Raw genomic sequence first — 20,865 nt, 5'->3', positions numbered from 1 at the left:
GAGTTGAGTGCAGTCACACTTCAGGTCAGCACGGGCCTGGAAGATGGAAAGGTAAGAATACCCATACCCCCACCCATTCTGGGCTTGCTTTCTGCCCTCCAGGTCTCCCCCGGTTCCTGTCCTACTCCTGGGGCTTCGGACCTGCCCTTCAGGGTTCCCTCATGCCCCGCTTACTTGTTGCTGCCCAGCTGTCTGTCCCAGGGGAGCAGACAGGGAAGGCTTAACCTTCCTGCCCGGGAGGCGCTGCTTGTTTGCTGCTCTGCACTCACAGAGCTGAAGTAGCTAGAGGCCAGGCAGCCTGTTTTACCCTTCTCTGCCTGATCCGCCAGGACAGGTAGCATGGGCAGCCACAAGTAAACTGAGGGATGTGGGGAAATAAGCAGGGATCTGTGGAGGGCAGGCAGTGGGCCTGATGTGGGCTGGCGGGGGGAAGGTGGGTGTTTACACTAAGGTGTATCCTACAGTGTCTACACAGTGCAACATGAGCTGGGTAACACTGATCAGAGATCATTCTGCCCTGGAGTGGCATAACTTTGAGCCATCTAACAAGTGCTTAAAACCAGTTTCAGCTGTTAATAGATAGACAATCCAGGGTTAAGAGCTCCAGGATTCACCCAAAATTACCAGGTAACAAGGCCCTTAATTAAGCCTTAGTTTTGCTCTCACTGGAGACAATGGCTTTATTGGTGTAGGACCAGGATCTGAAGCTGCAAAGGATACATAACTGACATTCCAGATGGAAAAACCTATGAGGTTGTATAGTCCGTTCCTTTGCTTAGGCATTTTCGTTCCCTACAGTTGTACACACATTGTTTATAGACTAAGTAGTTGACCTTCCTTCTTTTCAAGACACGACCAGCATTTTGAATACAAGTATCTAGGACTAATGCTACATTTATTAAGGTCAATGGAAAACCCCTCTTTGATTTGAATAACTAGTGCAGGGCTTTGGCTTTATAGCTTTAAAGTTGCTGTGTGAGTTGCTGTGCTAGGGGTGCCACTTACCTGTCAACACATTGATGTTAAGCAGTGTGTTGAGGCTCAGGTTTTGGGTAGACCAAGAATGGTGAATGCAGTATTTCTCCATTGACTGGAGGCAGTATTAGCTGGGACAGTCACCAGGTGAATAGGGGATCTGTCCCTGCCTCTTTCTCTGCAGACTAGAATGACAAGAATGCCATGAGTAAAAACACAAGGGGCACATCTACACATGCATTTAAGCATGACTAAATTTAATGTGCATTAAGCTAATGTGCATTAAGCTAATATGCATTAAGCGATTTTTGGCAGGTGTCTATACGTGCAGAGAGTTGGCATTAAAGTTAGTGCCAAGTCCCTGCAGCCCTGCTGTGTACACCTAGTGCCGGGGCAGACCTAGCACTAAAGTTAGTGCCAGATGGCATCTACATGTGTGTTAACATGCTTTAACTAATTGTGCATTCGCAGGCATAGCATTTAGTTGTGATTAGCTTAATTTCACCATTTTTAATGTGCATTAAAGGTGTGCACATGTAGACATGTGCCCCTAATGTACATAAAATTAGGCTAGTGTGCCTTGTGTAGATTCATCCAAGAAGTGCCATATTGGGTCAGGCCATTGGTCCCTCTAGCCCAGTATTTTGTCTCCAACAGTTGCAAGTAGTGGATGCTTTAGAAAGAGAGTATACCTACAAGCCAGATCTAGTATAATACATCCTCTGTTGTATCATCCCTGGCATCAACCATTTGTTTCAATGGGATTAATTCAGATTTACACTGGTGAAAGCTGGATTTGGATCCCATTTTTCATATTTTTCTGTGCGCCCCTTATGCTGGCTGTACCTTTCATTTCCTGGGCATGATTAGCATAAAAAGCATATTTTGTAAGCAACAAAACAGCTTTTGATCTTCTAACTCACAAATGGGCTAAACATATTTATTTTTTTGGCATCCACCAATGCCTATTGAACATCTCTTTAAGGGAGGAGGAGTTAGTTCCACACAGGTGATGGACCTGAGGCCAGAGACCAAGTCAGCTATGATGCTGCAGTCCTTAGATGCAAAGCCAATTAGCAGCTTTATTAAGATAGAGACCTGCAGGGTTCAGACAGGCCCAGGTAGAAGATTCAGAGTCTGGGGAAAGAACCTGTTATATACATTTTATTTATGTTCAGGTATTCTGGTTTTGAGAAATAAACCTACCCTAGAAAAAAAAATGACTGCAATTCTGTATTGTCGATCATTTTATTTGGTGCACACAACAGTGAGTTGCTCCACTGGTGTTGAATTTAATGAGCAAAGCATAGCCACGGTGGAAACCACAACACCTCTTCCATCTGCCTAGACTCAAGCTGAGACCCTGAGAAGTGTTCATACCTTCTTACTCCCGGTCCTTAATGGCTGGTGAAATGAAATGAGACCACCTTGTCTTCATGATAACTGAGGTCACAGGTGCGTATTACAAAGATGTAAACGTAGAAGACCAGCCAGCTCTAAAGAAGTCTACGCTTAATGCCAACAGGTTTGCTAGTTATTAGAAAGGATCTTCAACCCTGTCCCCAAAGGCAGCACATTCTTGTATAGTATTCATTCAGACATGATATAGATATGTTCCTACAGGCATATCTAGGCAAGCACCTCTTGAGCACAGACAGGAGAAAAACCTACATGCTAGCTCCTGCAAGACCTCCCTCTGACTGTCCTGTGACACCATTTCTCTTAATGTGCTGGTGATACCTATCCAAACTCACACCAGCCAACAAACAATGCAGTGACTGCGGATATAGGCTGAGTTGGAACTGGCAGCCTCCGAGTAACACAGTGTTTCTCTCTGTCCTTATCTCCTTTGCTATCCAGTCACTACCCAACCTACTTTTTCAGTATCCCCATATTATCTCCCATGTCTTTAGACTGGCTAGGGTGCTGGATTTTCTCTGCCATGTTTTGATTTGCTCAATCCATTTGAGCTGTGCATTGAGATACTATTTGCAGGCAGTTTCTAGTTCATATTTTCTTTTTTTAATCAGGCAGAGACATTACAATTAAAATACCGTAAAAGCAATTCTGGCAGTATTGCAATAAGCATGTTTTTTAATTAAAGAAAGAACATGGGATGTACAAATAGTACTAGCTAATGGGAAATTTTCGTCCAATGTATATTTTAATTGAGAATTAAAGGAGAAAAAAAAGTCAGCCCTGTTTCTCCTTGTTACTGCGGGAGGGTCTCCTACTTTGTTACACTGAGGTGCATCAGCTCAGCATTAATTACAGCCACAGTGTCTTATAATCCTACATGTCTGGGAGAAAAGAAGGGAAGTCATTTTTTTACAGGGAGCCAGTGTTATTCAATGGGATTTTACTTGTAGGCCAAGACAATCTGTCTCAGACTGCTAAGGTCTGTGAACTTTTCTGCTTTTCTCCTCACTAGTAAAATCTGGTTTGGAGCTCAGCCTAGGTGCAGACTTAAACCATGTATGCTGTTTTCCTAGGGCTATTCCTTGCCAGCCAGATTGATTCTTCCACATCTCTGGTAGCTATTGAGACTCCTTGGAGGCTTCTCAGGCTAATCTCTAGCTGACCAGCAGAAGGTAATCCCAGTTCTGCTAACAAAATGAATTATGTTCAGCTCCTGCAGGGATCAGACTGAAATCTTAGGGAGTACAGGCCCTCCTTCCACTTTCTGGCAAGGAGAAATGGATCAGGCCTATCTTTGGAAGCAGACACTATTGCTAATTATCTGACAGTAATACCTCAGCATTTTCCTTTATCTATCCTGGGTACTATTCCGGGACCTATCACGATATTGTGAGGTAGAGAAACACTGTCATTGCCCTTTTTGCTGATTGGGAAATGAGACCCAGAGAGACTAAAGGCCTTATCCAGTTTGGTCTTAGAGGTGCCTAAATGTGATCTAGGTAGAGCCTAAATTCTCATGAACCATCAGGTTTGGCTCTGCTCTGCAGGCCACCAACCTCAGTAGTCTGCTACATTCAGGTGGCGCTACCATTTTGAACTGCAAAGTACATGAGGTGGGCATACTGGGACTGCTGAACATGCCCAGAAGTGACTGAATTTGAGCCTAATTCCCACTTCACCACCACTGGTTTAGTCCTGGTGTGATGCCCACCTCGCAGTAACAGCTTTGAAGTCAGCTTACAAACAATGGTGGTAGTGCCCACGTGTGCTCAGTATGATTACGGTGCTCACTCAGCGAATGGGAGACCCAGGGTTTAGATCATCTTTGCCCCAAGGCAGACTTCAAACCCACACCTCTCACTTCCCAAGAGTGTCCTAATTGCTAGTTTGTTGAATAGGCTAAGTTATCTAAGGGCTGTTTCTTTAAAGCCATGACTGTCTAATAACTTCACAAGCATGAAGAGTCCAGGACCGTTCCCAAGGGAATGCCAGAACCAGTAGTTTCAAGCCAGGTGCCCTCCTATTTGCTTTCTCTCCATCCACAGAGCCCACATCTTCTTGCTTGCCCAGCTTCAACAACCCAGTTGTTGTAAGACAGTCGCTGACTCGAGGAAACCCTGAGATTTAATGGGACAGATGGAGGGTGCCGCTCGTATATAGCCTAGAGATTAGGGCACTCTCCTGGGAGGTGAGACTCATGGATTTGGAGGTTCCTCAGGCTGAGGAAGGTCTCTGATCCCTGGATGAGTGCTCCAGCCAACAGGCTTTTTGGGAAAAGGTTGGGCACCACCACTGCTAGTTAGTTAAGTGCCCATCTTAGAAGCATGAATAGGCTAAATGGATCACAGGCAGTCAGCTCTCATGAAGGATGGGTGTTCAGACATGCGCCTGTCCTAATCATTTTCTCTTGGCTGCCTTTTGGTGACTGAGCTTTCTCAGGTGCTCGTCCTCTCTGAATCCTCCAGGTGAAGCACCAAGGTGCTAAACTCAGTCCGCCCGGATTGTTCTTCAGCAGTTCCTAAGTGTCCCCATTAACTGTATAGGGATCCCAGGCACCTAAATCTGGTCATGTCAGCTTACTTTCTGGGTCGGAGGAGCCTATATTATAGGTGCTGAGAGGCCTAAATATAGGCACGTCTGAGACCAAACTAGATCTGTCCCTAAGTCCCACATCCTCAAAGGTGCTTAAGCACATAATCCTACTGATTTCAGTTGAGAGTAGGGTGTCTTGTATATTCCCTTTGAAAATCGGATGCAAGTTATTTGCCCAAAGTCATGCAGGACGTCTTTGGAAGAAGAATGAACACAGCTGTGATCTCTTGGCTCCCAACCCAGTGCCCCAGCTGCTGGGCCCTCACATAGATCAAAGCCCTGTCATGGTAGGTGCTGAGCAAATGTATATTAAGATACAGTCCTTGTCTTTAGGTACTTGCAATGTAAATACCAGAATATAGGGAAGAGCCTGAAGCACAGAGATTTGGAGTGCTTTCACCCAAGATTATGCAGAGACTGGCTGGAGCAGTTGAGCCTGTTTCTTTTGAGAAACCAGTCCATCACCTGGCCTTTCTTCTTTAAAATTATAGATGATAGAAAATGAGGGTTGGAAGGGACTTCAGGAGGTCACATCTAGTTCAATCCCCTGCTCCAAGCAAGACAAGCCCCAGCTACATCATCCCAGCCAGGACTTTGTGCAGCCAGGCCTTAAAAACCTCCAAGGATGGAGATGCCACCACCTCTCTGGGTAACCCAATCCAGTGCTTCACCACCCTCCTAGTGAAAAAGTTTTTCCTCAAATACTACTTAAACTTCCCTTAATGCAACTTGCTTGATTTCTTTGCTGAAAGTGAAGTGTTTGACTCGAGTTGATCCCTGGAAGGCTGATAATCGGTTCTGCAGGCCATGTACCCATATTGCAACAATTTTGTTTCCATAATTTTTGGATCCTTTGTGGGTCTCTCCCCAAAGTATAGTCCTAATGAAGGAGCCAAATGTCTTGCTTCTGGAGCTCAGGTGTTGGGGTTTGACAGCACCTTTCAACTTATTGCAGAGTAAAAAAATGTCTATTCTGCTTTCAACTACTTTGTCCCCTGGCATGACCGATGTTTCCCAAGCACCTGAAAACTATATATTTGGGTAATATCAGTTTTGACATAATCAACTGTGTGATTATCCTTGACTTCGAAGGCACCTGATATAATATGCACTGTTCTTGTTTCTATTCTATACCGAGCTCTCCTGTTTGGCTGTCTCTTCCTTTGGAGCATACGGTAGGTGTGGCCACGTGTCTGTGATGCTGCCTTAGTGCTGACAGAGTAGGGAGGCTTCCTCTAAAAGAGACGGGGCTGGCAGGCTTATGTGGGCTGCAGATCTAAATCACCATTGCTTGGCAGCTCTACTGTAAGGAAAAAGTCCAACCAGCTTGCAAAGGATCACATGCCATCTGAACAGATGGCCATGAAGGGAAAGAGCCAAGAAACATGGGCCTCAGTCTTGGGAGCTGGTTTGTAACTGAGAATATTTAAGCAGCTGCCTGTTTCCCTCTGAGAGTTGGATGAAGGCCCCAATCCAGCAAAGCACTTGAACGCACACTTAACTTTTAAGCACACTAGGTACTCCCATTGATTTTGGTGGGACTATTATACATAAGTGTTGACTTTATTGGGACCGAAATGTGTGTTGGGAGTGGTCACAAAGGGAGGATAACATATGCTGTGGGACATAGAGTGACTCCTTCAGTTTAGGCGGCCTTCAAGGTTAAATCAATATAATGAACTCTTTGCTCCTTTGTGCCTTACACTGCAGGTGCCCTGCCTGTCCTGAACCTTCATAGCTCATTTGCGTTTCATGCAAGCATGTCAAGAGGGCACATGTAACAGGTCCGTAAAATGAGTCTATTGTCTTTAATTAAGGACCATTAACCATGGATCCCTAAACATCTACAGAGGAGGATCTTTGTTTTCCTTCACTATTGACCCCAACAGACACACCTTTAGAGCCTGAGAATGAGCATTGAAAGCAGCCGGCCAGCAAGCTGCAGTCTTGTTATGTAGGATCAGTTGTTCGAGTAGAGATGCCTCCTGCTGTTTGCTATTCAGGGATATATGCCAGGAATATAACTTGCGAGATTAAGTGCCTCTCACAGGGGTTTTGTGGGATTGTCATAAAAGGCAGAAGTGAAGGGAATTGGAAATAACAGGTCCAAGACTCCAGGACTATTGGTCATAGAAGGACATCCACTTTCCATGAAAAACTCCTTCCTCACATATCCAATGGTAGGATGTGAACTATATGCAGAAGAGAGGGGAAAATGTCCATGGAGAAGGGAACCTTACAAACATCAACAGATCCTTTTCTGCTGGCAAAGATTTTTCTGTTGTTCTCCATAGTCCCACAGTTGTTGATAAGATGTGAGAGAATAATTAAATGGATGAACAAATCCTGTTCTTTGTTGCTCTCTCAACGCTTTGCATTCTTGATTTAAAACCAGCTCTCTTAAAATGACCCCTCTTTCTTCAGTGAGTTTATTTGTGATATGTCGCTCACCCTGTATAGAGAAGCTGGATTCAATCCAATGACAGATGCTCTCATGCTCTTGCTGGTTCTCCTACAGCTTAACAAGATGTTCCAGCAAAGATTACAGTACTTCTCTTGGAGAACTAATGCACCAGCTTGGTAAGGACCCAAAACAATCAAAGTCACCGAGCGGTTTCAGAATTTTAAGAGAGTTTTCATGCTTCAGGGTACCAATCACCCTCAGACTGATGGGTTCAGGATGAACTCTTCCCTTGAGCAACTTGTTCCATAAACACCAGCTGCAGGAATATTTTCTTGGAGTCTCTAGTGCTGGCCGGTGTCAGACTATGAATGCTAGACTGTGGGCATGCCTACACCCACATTAATGCGTTGCAATTAGAGCACATTCAGTTTAGTATCTGTAATAACAGGTACTAACTTAATGCACAGTAGGCCTGCGCGAAGCTTCGGTGGCTGATTCGATTCGGAGGAGATTCGGCCCAATTTGGCAGCTGACTTTCCAAATCCAAATCAAATCAGGAGACCCATTAATCTCTGCGAATAGAATCAGAAGGCTCCGAATCAATTTGGAGATCCAGCCATTGGCTGCACAGGCAGGCACCAGGCAGTGCTGCTGGCAGCAGCTGGGGGTGCAGCCGGGTGAACCCCGGTTTGAGCCGGCAGCCCCGGGAGAAGCCATGGCTCATCTGGCTGCTCCCCTGGCTGCCCCCCACCAGGGTGAGGCAGGCAGTGCTGACAGCTTGGGGAGAAGCTGGGCGGGCTGTGGGGAACAATTGAGGAGCTGTGGGAATCGAATCGGGAGCTGGGGAATCGAACCAGGAGCTGGGGGGAGTTTGTTCCCTCAGCCCCTGATCATTCCCCCCAGCTTGATCCCCCCGCTCCCAATCATTCCCCGCAGCTTCTCCAAGGGCTGCCAGCACTGCCTGCTTTGCCCCAGTGGCGGCGGGGGGGAGCAACCAGAGGAGCTGGGGCTTGAGCTGGCAGCCTGGGGAGAAGCCGCGGGGGCTGGGAGGAATTATTAGGGGCGGGGGACTTCCCCCCAGCTCCCAATCATTCCCTGCAGCTTCTCTTGGAGCTGCCAGCTCAAGCCAGGCCCCAGCGAGTTGAATCTGTCTCGCCAAATCCATATCAGAAGAAAATATTTTCTGCTTTGCAAAGGCCTAATGCACGGTACTGAGCACTACTGTGCAGTAGCACTGGCACATGTCTTTTCATTGATGCTAATGTGCAGTAGATTAATGCTACTGCACATTATTACATTAGCATGGCTTTCACCGTGACATGCTAACGTGCAGGAGAATGAATCTCTTGCACTTTTAGAGTCTAGTGTAGATGCACCCTGTGTGGATCATGGGTTTAGCTCAGTTCAGCAATGCCTATATGCCGTTCAAAGGCACTCTGCATTGAAATGACACTCTGTTGCATTTCCTCCTCTACTTTTGATCTTGTTCTCCTCTGTTTCACGTGAGACTTCAGAGCAGAAATATCCTCTATGTGCAACCAAGCTCTTCATCATTATTTTGGTGAAGTAGGTACTCTTGTACTGCATTTCTTCCGCCTTTCATCATTATTTTGATGTGGTAGGTGGTCCAAATGGAAAAGTGTGGGGCCTTCACCTCCTTTTTTAGTCTGTTTTCTTAACTTTCCATATTTTCTTCTGGTATTTCTTTCTCCCCCTGTGGGAAAAGAGGAGGTCCTTCAAATGCAGTGATTTTTTTTTTTTTAAAGGAGGACAAGAAAAGAAACTTCTTTCTGGGCCTGGAGGTAGAGGCTAATTGCTAGGTTAATTGAGAGAAGTGATGGTTTTGATGTTCTCACAAAAACAGCAAATCGCCTCAAAAGATTTCTTTCCCTTCCCCCCAACCTGAAAGATACGGGGTTGGTCTGAATGTTACTGTACAGAAGTGATTATGGGTTTAATTGTATTTATTTGGATTGGTGGGGAGGCCATCATAACAATAGTTGATTGATTTTTATAAAAATTACCCCAAGGTCACTTATAAGGCGTTCCTTGCTTCCTTGTGCATTCATAACAAACAATTTAAGGGTCACAGCCGAAGGCTCTGCTGAGAGAGATTCTCGTTTTCTGCTTTCAGAAGAAGGGGTCAAGTGCTATAGAAGAAGGAAGTGAAGCTTTTTATTTTAAAGTCTTTCAAAGCAGCAGTTGTGTATTTATTCTGCGACTATAAAGTCCAACGAGGGTAGCTACAGAGAGCTGGTGATTAGGGTGAACATATAAACATTGGACATAAATGCTTGTAAGTTTAGATATAGTTTATTTTATAATTGGATTGGTTAAATGACTGAGTTTGAATCTTTGCCAGTCTTTTCTCTCTCTCTTTTTTATTAAGCTGTCATTTTTTTAAATCCCAGCAGGTTCTCGACTCTATTTATGGCTTGGTTTTCAGAAGGGCTGATCTTCTGTTGATATCACTGTGGGAAATGGACAGGTTCAGGAGTTTTAAAAATACCAGTGGATTAGGCTTGTATGATATGAAGTGGCAGTGCATATGATCGGCACTGACTGATTGCTCAACTGTTGGTGCCATTTCAACACACCGAACTTGAGGGCCAGGCAGCTGCCTCACAGGAAAGACCCAGTGTTGTAGTAGATTCTCATTGCTGTGGTCGCCTTGATTTTGCAAGTCTTTGTGCTGCTGTGCGTGGTAGATTGCTACCATTTATTAGTGTGCTTAGGTGCTGGGAAATGCAAGAACTAGGCGTCACCCTTTCTATCTAGGAGCAATTCTCATACTCTTCTTGACCACTTATGTAGTAGTAGGAATACAGGATAAACAAAAAGACAGACTGGGCATGCCTAAGGAGACGAAGATTCAGTGCTCCCTAAATAACTAATGGTGAATTTGGCCATTTCCTACCTAAGCTTTGTTATAATCCAGATCAGTACTGTAAGTGTGTAAAGTCTGTTTAAGTTCCTGATTTCTTAGGTAGTCCCAGAGCATGGCTAGTGATTGTCTGATGTTGACAGCATGCATGCATTGTAAAACATGCTGGCAGAGATCACAGTTACGGTGTTCACCTTTTGCTCGATAGCCTTGTCATTCTACCACTCACCTGGGAAGCTTAAGGCCTAAGTTACAGACCCTCTTCACCCTAACCGTATATAAAAGCTCACATACTGCCAGGCATGGACTAGTCTGGGTGAGGCCTTCCTCTTGCTGTCTTATTATAGCTGGGTTATCGGGCAGTCAAGAGTGCAAGAGGAGAGCAAACAGTAGGGCATGTATCTCTTTAGCCCAAAGTAGAGGACACTTTCTTAGGTTGGGGAGACCTGGGTTCACTTCTCGGCAATCAACACACATTTGAAGTCATGAAGTGTGAAAAAAATGATAAAGGAAGGAAGCTACAGACATCAGGATGCTAAATTTCAGTTAGGTGTAGATGAAGGGGTGTGTGTCTTTAAATTAGCTGATCTGGATTATTTTCACGCAAAATTCCTTGAAGAGTTGGCTGGTGGGCTGATACTAATTTTTAACCATCTTGAAATTTCGAGGAGATTTCTGAAGGCTAGAAAAATGTTACTGTCTGACATGTGTCAATGCACATTCGCCTAATTTAATGTGCATCATGGGCACATGTCTACACGTGTGCCCTTGATGCACATTAAAAATGACAAAATGAGACTAATTATGCCTAAATTTGCTTACTGCAAATGCAGATATCAAATGTAGTCACAGTTAGTTAAAGTACACTAATGCAACCTGGCACTAACTTTACTGCCAGGTCTGCCCTGTCACTAGGGGCACATGGCAGGGCTTAGAGCCAAGTGCACTAACTTTAGTTCCAAGACTCTGCACGTGTAAACACCTGAGAAAAATCACTTCATTAAATTTAGTTGTGCTTAAATGCATGTGTAGACATGCCCTTTGTGTCAATATTTAGAAAGGAGTAGGGGAATGAACTCTATAAGTAATGACCAATGAACCTGAACCAATCTTCAAGAAAATAATTGAAAATCCAATAGAATATTTAATTAATAAACAATAAGAACATAGGAATATCATTAAAAACAGTCAGTGTAGTTTTATGGAATATATAACTTATTGTACACATCTGATTTCATTCTTTGAGCTGATTGCTAGTTTGTTTTACAAGGATAACTGCACAGGATTCAATTAGTAGGGCTGTAGTTTTTGTGTAGCAGCGATGGGCCAGGAAATATGGAAGAGCAGGAGTTTTTTGGTGATATCTGTTATTGGGTCAGTTGCATAGTTGGGAGAGATGTTAGACAAGCTTTTGGGCACAAAATATCCTTCCTTTTAGACTTTTGTAAGATGAATAACTCTGTACTAAATGGCATTCTGGAAAAAAACCAAATAGCACTACATCGTATCAACAAATCACACATGACAGGGTTGTATGAACTGGGTAGATGACATACTTCAACAAGAAGCCATCATCACATGGAGCGATTTCTAATGAGTCTGCAAAGAGTAGGACTAAGTTGGATGTCATTTACCATGTTTATCAACGATGTTAAATGAAAGAGAAAATCAGTTTGGTAGATGCTCAATAACACTGAGGACAAGGTACCTCTATAGTGTGATTTGAATTGCTTTGTCAGCTGGGCACATTAAACCAAAACACATTTTAATACAGGAAACCCTCACTATTTGTGGATTTGCGATTTGGGTTTTGAATATTTGTGGTGTGCCGCACCAACCCACAGTCTCTCCCCGCACAGCATGATGACACTTTGTTACTGTGCTTTGCAAGTAAGGGGTGGCTCAAGAAATTTAAAAGGAGGCACAGCTTAGATAATGTAAAGTTGATGGGGGAGTTGGCATCAGCAGACCATGAAGCAGCATAGGATTCTTCCCCTGAGCTTCTTAAAATCTTCGAGGAAAAGGGTTACAAGTCCAAACAAATTTTCAGTGCAGATGATGTACTCGGCCTTGGTGAGGCCGCAGCTGGAGTACTGCGTCCAGTTTTGGGCTCCACAATTCAAAAAGGATGTGGAGAAGCTTGGGAGAGTCCAGAGGAGAGCCATGCGCATGGTCAGAGGTCAGGAAAACAGGTCTTACAATGACAGGCTGAGAGCCATGGGACTCTTTAGCCTGGAAAAGCGTAGGCTCAGGGGTGATCTGATGGCCACCTATAAGTTTATCGGGGTGACCACCAGGATCTGTGGGAACGTCTGTTCACCAGAGTGCCCCAAGGGATGACGAGGTCTAACGGTCACAAACTCCTGCAAGACCGTTTCAGGCTGGACATAAGGAAGAATTTCTTTACAGTCCGAGCCCCCAAGGTCTGGAACAGTCTGCCAGCGGAGGTGGTTCAAGCACCTACATTGAACACCTTCAAGAGTAAATTGGATGCTTATCTTGCTGGGATCCTATGACCCCAGCTGACTTCTTACCCTTTGGGCAGGGGGCTGGACTCGATGATCTCCCGAGGTCCCTTCCAGCCTTAATGTCTATGAAATCTATGAAATCTGTGATGCAGTACAGTATTCATGGATTTCCCCATTCGTGAGGATCTCTGAAACATATCCCTGTGAATGGTGAGGGTCTCCTGTATAGCCACGTAAAGGTATGCCCCTTGAAACAAGGAATGCAGGTCATATTGATGGTGTGGATGTATTACACTGAAACAGAGTGAAGGGTCGTTGTCTACAAGCAACTTAGCCTGAGCTCCCCATACAATCACGTGACAGAATGAACTAATTCAGTCTGATGTAGAGTTTAGATTGTGGACTGTGTAGGATGGTTTGGATACAGATGATCCTGCCTCAGGGAGGAGGTTGGACTAGATGACCTATGGAGGTCTCTTCCAGCCCAACTTCTCTGTGATTCTCTTAATCCTTGCATGTCTAAGTAGGAGAGAAGTGCATAAGTATACAGAGCTCATCTTTTGTGTGAGGCGTGGAATTGATGTGCCCAGTTCAGTATTTTAAAAAGGAATTTGAAGACTGAAAAAGGTGCAGAAAAGAACCAGGAAGGCTGGGGGGAAAGCCCAATAGTGAAAAATTTCAAGGGCTCAATCTGTTTAGCTAATTAAAAGGAGGGGGGGAAATCTAATTGATTAGCAGATGCAGGTACCTTCACAAGGACAATGCACTGGGTTCTAGAGGGCTCTTCCACCTCACTGGGAAAGCATGAACCACAAACCAATAACTGATGCCAGACAGATTCAAATCAGATGATACCCACTTTTAACCATGAGGCTGATAACACTTTGGAGCCAACTATAAGGAAAGGGGCTGAGACATCTTTGAGGACTATGTACCTTACTTTAAGGCATGTTTTAAACTTAAATGATTTGGCTGAATACATGGGACTCCCAATCCCACCCCCCCAATTCAATAACTCTTACAAATGCCAAGTCCAATGTGAGGTGATTCAGTTTTGCCTCCTGTCTTTAAACTCTACTGTGAATAGATTTCATAAATTTCCAGGCAGGAAAGAGCGCTGGGGTCAAGTAACCCCAGCCAGGTGCCTGTCTAACCTCCTGTTGAACACCTCCAAGGTAGGGGAAAGCACCACCTCCCTTGGAAGCCCATTCCATATTTTGGCAACCCTTACCATAAAGGATGTCTTCCATATATGTCCAACCTAAATCTATTCTCCTTCAGTTTGTGGCCCTTATTTCTGGTAATCCCGAGGGGCGGCCTGGTAAACAGAGTGTCTCCTATTCTCTGCTGACCCCCTCCCCCCGATGAGTTTGTAGGCAGTCACAAGATCACTTCTCAGCCATCTTTTGCAGAGGCTGAAGAGATTCAGGTCCCTCAGTCTGTCTTCATAGGGTCTTACCTGCAGGCCCTTAGTCATACGAGTAGCCTTCCTCTGAACCCTCTCAAGGTTGTCCACATCCCTCTGAATCCTATCTGTTTCTGCATATCAAATGTTTTGCATTTGGAATATACCTGATTTCAGTCTGATTTAAATGCATGTAGAGAAGACGTCTCAGTTTTGAACAAGAGAAGTTTGACTCTATGCTGCGCTATCAATATGTATTCAGTATGGTTTGTGAGAACAAAGAAAGACTGTTTCCAGCTAAGTGAGCTTAACTGGAATATATTTGTGACCAGTATAGGAAAATGCTTTGGGTAACTAGCCTGCTTGCAAAGCCCTTCTGCATGCTGAGAAGTCCCACTGACTTCAAGTGGCCATAAATGGGAGAATAAAGAACTAGCTTTGGCAGTCTGTTAGACCCACTCTGTGTAAATACACCTGCTCCAAGTATGTGGAATTTTAACATAGTCTAAGAGGAGAAAAATTTGTGGGTAGCCCTTGGTAAAATACTGGCAGTAGATCACTGAGCCGAGCTTGCTGAACAGAAGCAAAGGTTAAAGGCTAGTCTCATATTCTAGTAATTAATTTAAATGGTTTGTCTTTTCGCTTTAATTTTAAGTAGACTATAGTGTCCAACCCTTAGTAGCCCCCTGATCTCCTGCCAAAAGTCTCAGGCTGTACAGGGCACACTTTGTCTGCTGTGATTTCCACCCCCTTGTTTTAAACGTATAGATATACCTCTGTACCGAAATGGCAGGATGTGCTATTTTAAACTGCAGGAAAGTAAGGAACAAGAAATTCCGTAGTAGGTAAATGTGGAGTGCTCCAGACCTTACAGAGGTCTCCTCCTAATTTCCAATAGTTATGGATTGACTTGAGCCTTGATTGATACCCCTTAAAAATAGAGAATACTTTGGGGCATATGAAGGTGGACAGAAAAGAGTAGGGCTGTTTCCCTGAAAGGAGAGATGACTTAAGAGGGAGAATAAACAATCAAGTGCTACAGAGAAGGTAAATGTTGCAGCAGCTCATCTGTTTATATAACACAACACCAAAATGGACATTCAACAGAAAGGCAGCGAATTCAAAATGGAGAAATGGCTTGTCCAACAATGTATAATTGATTGGTGGAAACAATTACCACAGGATGTCACGGAGGCCAAGGATTTAGCAAGGTTCAAAAATGGATTAGATGATTATTCTGGTAACAACAAAGGTCCTTTTATAACAGCTAATGCATCCGGTGCCAGCTGCCATCAAAGTGGAAGTACTGGGTTCTGTTGACCTCTGATGTTGTTCAGTTTGCTAACTCCTGGGTATGTCTACATTGAGACGCTGACTGTGGAGTTGACTAATTAGCTCCGCATGAAGTTTATTCCGCCACATCAATTGCATGTGTAGACATGCCTCCTGTCTTCCAAAGCTCCTTTTTTCTGTCCCAATGAATTTACAGTCTAAAGAGGCAATTAATACCCAGAAAGCAATACCACCCGTATCTTACACTTAGAGAGAAGAGACACTGAGAGGTTGAGGTTGGGCTTGTCAAAGGGGTAAGAGTTGGGCACCCCACTGTGGTTAAAATGTAGGGAGAGCCCCAAGTAATTATTTGCTTTTGCAAATCCCAGCCTGTGTATCTTGCTTGTGTCCCCAGTGAAAGTCTGTGGTAGTGCTGGGAACTGGCTAAGGCTCAAGAAGCTTTTGATCCCCTACTCTAACCAATGTCATTTATCTAGATTCATTGTGTGCAGTTTCTTTGAATATGAAATATCAGATGTCTTTAGGAATGACTGTTGCATATTGACTTTCTGTTGTATTGTAGGTGGCAAGCTCCTGTTCAGTGGGCCTGGCCCTGTAGGACTCCATGCTCATTACATTCTGGTATCTGATGGTGGAAAACTCCAGGTGGGATTTCCAAATGCACCTTTCTGTTGCAAAGCACATATCCATCTCTATGGAAGCCTTCATACCCCAACCTTCTTTCCATTTGGGGCCAAATTTCTGGCAGTAAGGAATGGGACCCTTTCTATACATGGTGAGTTGATGAATGTACAATGCTGCTTTGTCTTAAAAAAGGAATAGCTTTGTTTGTGTTTCTAAACAATGTTGGAAAGCAACATGGAAAAGGATCACATTTAAGTGCCTTGGTCCATGTCAGTGGCTAATATAATAGATCGTGTGGTAGGACAGTATGGGGTGCTCCAGCACTGAGCCACCTGCCTCACTGCATGCGACCACCTTCCAGGCTCCAAATGTGTCCATGAGGGTGCCTCACACCTGGCTGACCCTCTTCCTGGAATACACCTGCAAACCTGGGGGTAACGTTGCCACCACCCAGGGTCTGGACTGATTTTGGCCCTGTGCTCCATGGGAAACACAGACCTACTACAAGAACTTGGGGTGCTTCCCTCAGTCTGAAACACAAATGGTGGTCCATTAGTCAGATGAAGGGGACCCCAAGGCATTATGTAGACCCTCTCCCAATAAGTTTCCCGTGCTAGGTACAGAGGAGGACTTTATCGGTTACAAGGAGTAGGATTGGAATAGGGTACAGGGCACAGTCTTATCAGAGAAACACCTTAGAGCAACCAGTGGCATGATAGCCTTTGATAACGCATAAAAGTGAAGTATCACCTCCTTGGACCTGCTTGTCATGCACCTGCCAAAGCATGATAAAGTGCGGTTAGCTTTATTGATCACTTTGTCACATTGACAACTCATGTTCATTTTGGAGTTAACAGTAACCCCAAAATCCTTTCCGCTGCTGCTGAGAATGTCCTCCGCTAGCCGAGTGATTCCTTTTTCCTAGGTGCAGCACCTTGCACTTGTCCTTAGTGAACTGCATCTTATTCTGTTCTGCCCATTTTTCCAACCTGTCCAGATCTGCTTGGATTCATTCCCTACCTTCTGGTTTGTTAACTTTATCCCATAATTTAGTATCATCTGCGAATTTGGACAGAGTGCTTTCCACACCCTCATCCAAGTCACTGATGAAGATATTGAACAGGGACTCCACTGCCCACATCTTTCCAGGTCGATGCCAACACATCCACCACCACTCTCTGGGTGCAACCCCTAAGCCGATTTGCCACCCACCTGACAGTGTAATCATCTATGTCATAGCTGCTCAGTTTATCTATAAGAATAAGATAAGATACCGTATGAAAGGCCTTCTTAAAATCCAAGTAGATGACATCCACCTCAATTCCTGCATCTAAGCATTTTGTGACCTAATCATAAAAAGAAACAAGGTTAATCAGCCAGGATCTACCTGCTATGAATCCATGCTGGTTGCCTCCATGCTGGTTGCCCTTTAGCTTTGCTTTCCCCACTGGACTTCCGCAAATGTGATCCTTAATTTTTTTCACAGGTTTTCCTGAGGATAGAGGTGAGACTAACCAGTCTATAGTTACCTGGATCCTCCTTCCTCCCCTTCTTGAAAATAGGGACCACATTGGCCCTTTTCCTGACCTGAGCACCAAGAGTGCCCAAACAGCTGTACCAGTGGCTCTGCTTTTTCTCAGGCCTTAATTTTGACTGTATAAAACTATCTGGAGTTGACTATTGGCTGTAGACTTTTTCAGACAGGGACCTCAACTTGTTCTTATCTGAAAATCTGTCTAAGATCAGTTATTGATAGGAATGAGGAAATGAATCTCCTTGCCTGACTGAGTGAAGACTGTCTTCCAGGGGCATTCTGTAATGCTACTTAACAAGTGGCTCCTTTTTTCTTGGGTTTTGGTACTGGGGTTATTGGCCTAACTCCCATGATAGCACAACATGCTATACCAGCTAAGGAGAAATGACTTCCCCAAGATCTCGGCAGGACCCTTATAGAACAAGCAATTAAATTCATTTTCAGAGGCCCACGGTAGAATCCCACCTCCTGCTCTGGCCTTCCTCTTTTTATTTGCTGTGCTTTAATATTTATACAATGATACAATTCTTAGTGGTGCTTTCAAGCCAAAAACAAGAAAGAATTTGCAATTTAAGGGCTAAATTCTGATTGCTTCACAGCACTGCGATCACAAAACTGTGATAGTGATTGCCTCCATGGTTGGCTATTGTCTAATTGCCAGGCAAACCTGCTTGTCTTAAGTAGTCCCACTGAATGGGAGTGGTTCAAATGTATCAAAAGTGCATGTGTTTGGCATTATTTAGATTTAGATTTATCGTTTCTTACATTTTTATAGTTGTGGTGACAACAGGAGGGGATAGATAGGAGGCTAGAACACATTTGCTGTGCAGAGCAAGGAGAAGGTAAAGTTGGTGTGGCCCATCAGTGGAAATGACTCTGAGTTTCAATTTCTTGTCACTGATGCACAAAATCCAGACTTGCCACAAACTCATTTATGAGCTCTGTGTAATGTATGGACCCAGTGCATGGCTACAATTAAGCTTCATTGAAACCATGTAATCCACAATTTAGCACTAAAAGAGTGGAAGCCCGCTAGAAAATAAGACCGGAAGGAGTGTGTTCTCTTGCTGGCTTCATACTGCTTACATCAAACAGAAATACGTTGTTCTGGTTCCAATTTAGCTCCAGTCTGGCCTGTGGCATAGAATAAATTGGAGAGCACGTCAACCATCTCTTTTTTTTATATATATATATATATGTATGTATGTATGTATGTATGTATGTATGTTATCACAGATCAAAATCATTAAATAAGCAGCTTTCAAATTCTCAGCTGTCTCGGCGAAGACAGGATGGAGTGCAATTTAATTTCTTTTCTTTTTCAGATTGGAAAGTTTGGAAAATGTTCCACAGCTATGGTTGAGTTCACATTGTTTAGTAAGCGCTGTCAGCTGCTCTCTTTGATATGTTAATATGACGAAGGGTTTCCCAGAATTCCCTGTGAGTGGCAGTCCTGTGCTCCGGTGGTCGCAGAAGATTGGGAAATTTCACTGTTGCCTTTGGCTTTTGCCAACTCCCCTGCCAATCAGAGTGCGCCACCCGTAAACTGCCTGCCAATCACGTGTCAGTTTTAAAGGGGGTCTCAGTCAGCTGGGGTGATTTGAGTTTTTGACAATGTAATTATGGCCCTTGCGTCCACAGTAAGAACCTGAGCAGGATTGAGGGAGTTTTATTGATTGTTCAGAAGGGAAATTTATCACTGTCTCTGGCTCTGTTTGCACTTTATTCCCTGAGAAACTCTCCTGACAAGTTTCCTACAAGAAATCTAGCTTGGTGGCCTTGGCTATGCTTGCACCTTTGTCCTTTCCAGCAAAATTGATTTGGACCCATGCTGTGGACTTGGAGCAAGCATTCAGCCTTTAAGAGAGTAGAAGATGGGATAAAAAGGTACAGCATTCACAAGCAGTGCAAATCAAGTGGCTGTGCTGTAAGAGGAGCCAGCCAATCCTTTTTCTGCTGCAAGATATTCAACAGTCTAATTTCACAGGCAAACAAATAGTCCTGTTGTGGATGAGAATAAAGTATTCCCATGGAAATGGTTTACAACCCAGCATTAGAAATCAGATCAACACGCAATGATTTGTTCTCTCTTATGCACATGTAAGCCCCATTAACATGTCCACTGGGGATTTACATGTCTAAGCTATTACTCATTAATTGTGCAACTAGTGATTTTGTCTGCTGTGTGTATGTGTATGCATAAGAAAGACTTGACTTTCTGTTTTCCTATGTTTTGTCTAATGGTAAAAGGAATCAGAACTCTTGGTAGAGGTGATATCTTTTATTAGACCAACTAGATATTTGCAGAAAAAATTATTTATTTGCAAGCTTTCGGGCACATGTGCTTTCCTAAGGAGAGTGCAAAGACTGTAAAATTTCTCTTAGGTGGAAATGAAAATTCATATTGCACAAGAGAGTTGAAAGGTGTTGTAAGGTCTCCTCATTGTCTGATGGCATACACACATACAAAAGGGGGCATATTAGTGATGATTTAGCAATGTTTTGCATCCATTTTCTCCTGATGAATCAGGTATGGAGGTTAAAATGTAGGTATCATATTTGTCTACCACCAGGCAAAGTAAATGCAGTGAGGTTCCTGATCACCCTTACCTCCTCCAATGGCAGGTCACCAGTTTAGGCATAGATCCAAAGGTAGTTTGGTCTCCTATACCCCCAAATGTGCCGTTTTGAGTCAACATCTTCATTATTCTCTGAAGTCTTGTAACATCAGGACAGATATTAAGTTGATCTCTTGAGTCAATGTAGAGCAGAACCAGAGTTAAGCACTGAGTGAAAGCTGATGTTAATTAGCAGACTGTCTCCAGTGTCCAGCCTTTCTGTACTGGTAGGAGCTTCTTGAGGATGCAGACTGGCAATTGGTTATACTAATTACAGCGTTGCAGGGACATACCTGTCCCTAAGTGCACGTCAGCTGATCCATTATAACTGCTTAATTTGTCAGCTCTTATCCTGCAGTAACAGAAGCCAAACCACAATGATTTCCTCTTGAATGAAACAGGTGGGGAATTTCAGTGGTTTAGCTTTCATTTATGGAGAAGAGTATGCAAATTAAACCATTACTCTGCTTAAAGTAAGTCATACTAAATCTCTCCAACCTCCCACCCCCCCATTCTCATTATCATGTCTCTCTATGCCTTCAGCATCTGTAACTACATTCCTAGGTACAATGAATTGCAATAGTTGAGCTTGGAGCTCATGAATGCATAGATCACTGCATAGATCTGTGTCTAGTAGAATGGGGTGGAG

General features: G+C 43.9%; 1 protein-coding gene across 12 annotated transcripts in view; it reads left to right on the top strand.

Annotated features, from left to right (window-relative positions):
• The window catches only part of PKHD1 (polycystic kidney and hepatic disease 1 (autosomal recessive)), a 383,573-nt gene that overhangs the window by 128,462 nt on the left and 234,246 nt on the right, over positions 1-20,865 (top strand). For all 12 annotated transcript variants that reach the window (XR_002101523.1, XM_019537166.1, XM_019537170.1 and 9 more), the window contains one exon: positions 16,003-16,215. Coding sequence is in view for 11 of the 12 variants with exons in the window: in XM_019537166.1 (XP_019392711.1) it covers positions 16,003-16,215 (213 nt within the window). In the remaining variant the exon portion in view is untranslated. The remainder of the gene's footprint in view (positions 1-16,002; positions 16,216-20,865) is intronic.

Source organism: Crocodylus porosus, unplaced genomic scaffold (genome assembly GCF_001723895.1).
Source record: "Crocodylus porosus isolate Cpor-Errol unplaced genomic scaffold, CroPor_comp1, whole genome shotgun sequence".
NCBI classification, from domain to species: domain Eukaryota; kingdom Metazoa; phylum Chordata; order Crocodylia; family Crocodylidae; genus Crocodylus; species Crocodylus porosus.
This window is presented reverse-complemented; position numbering and strand designations above follow the sequence as displayed.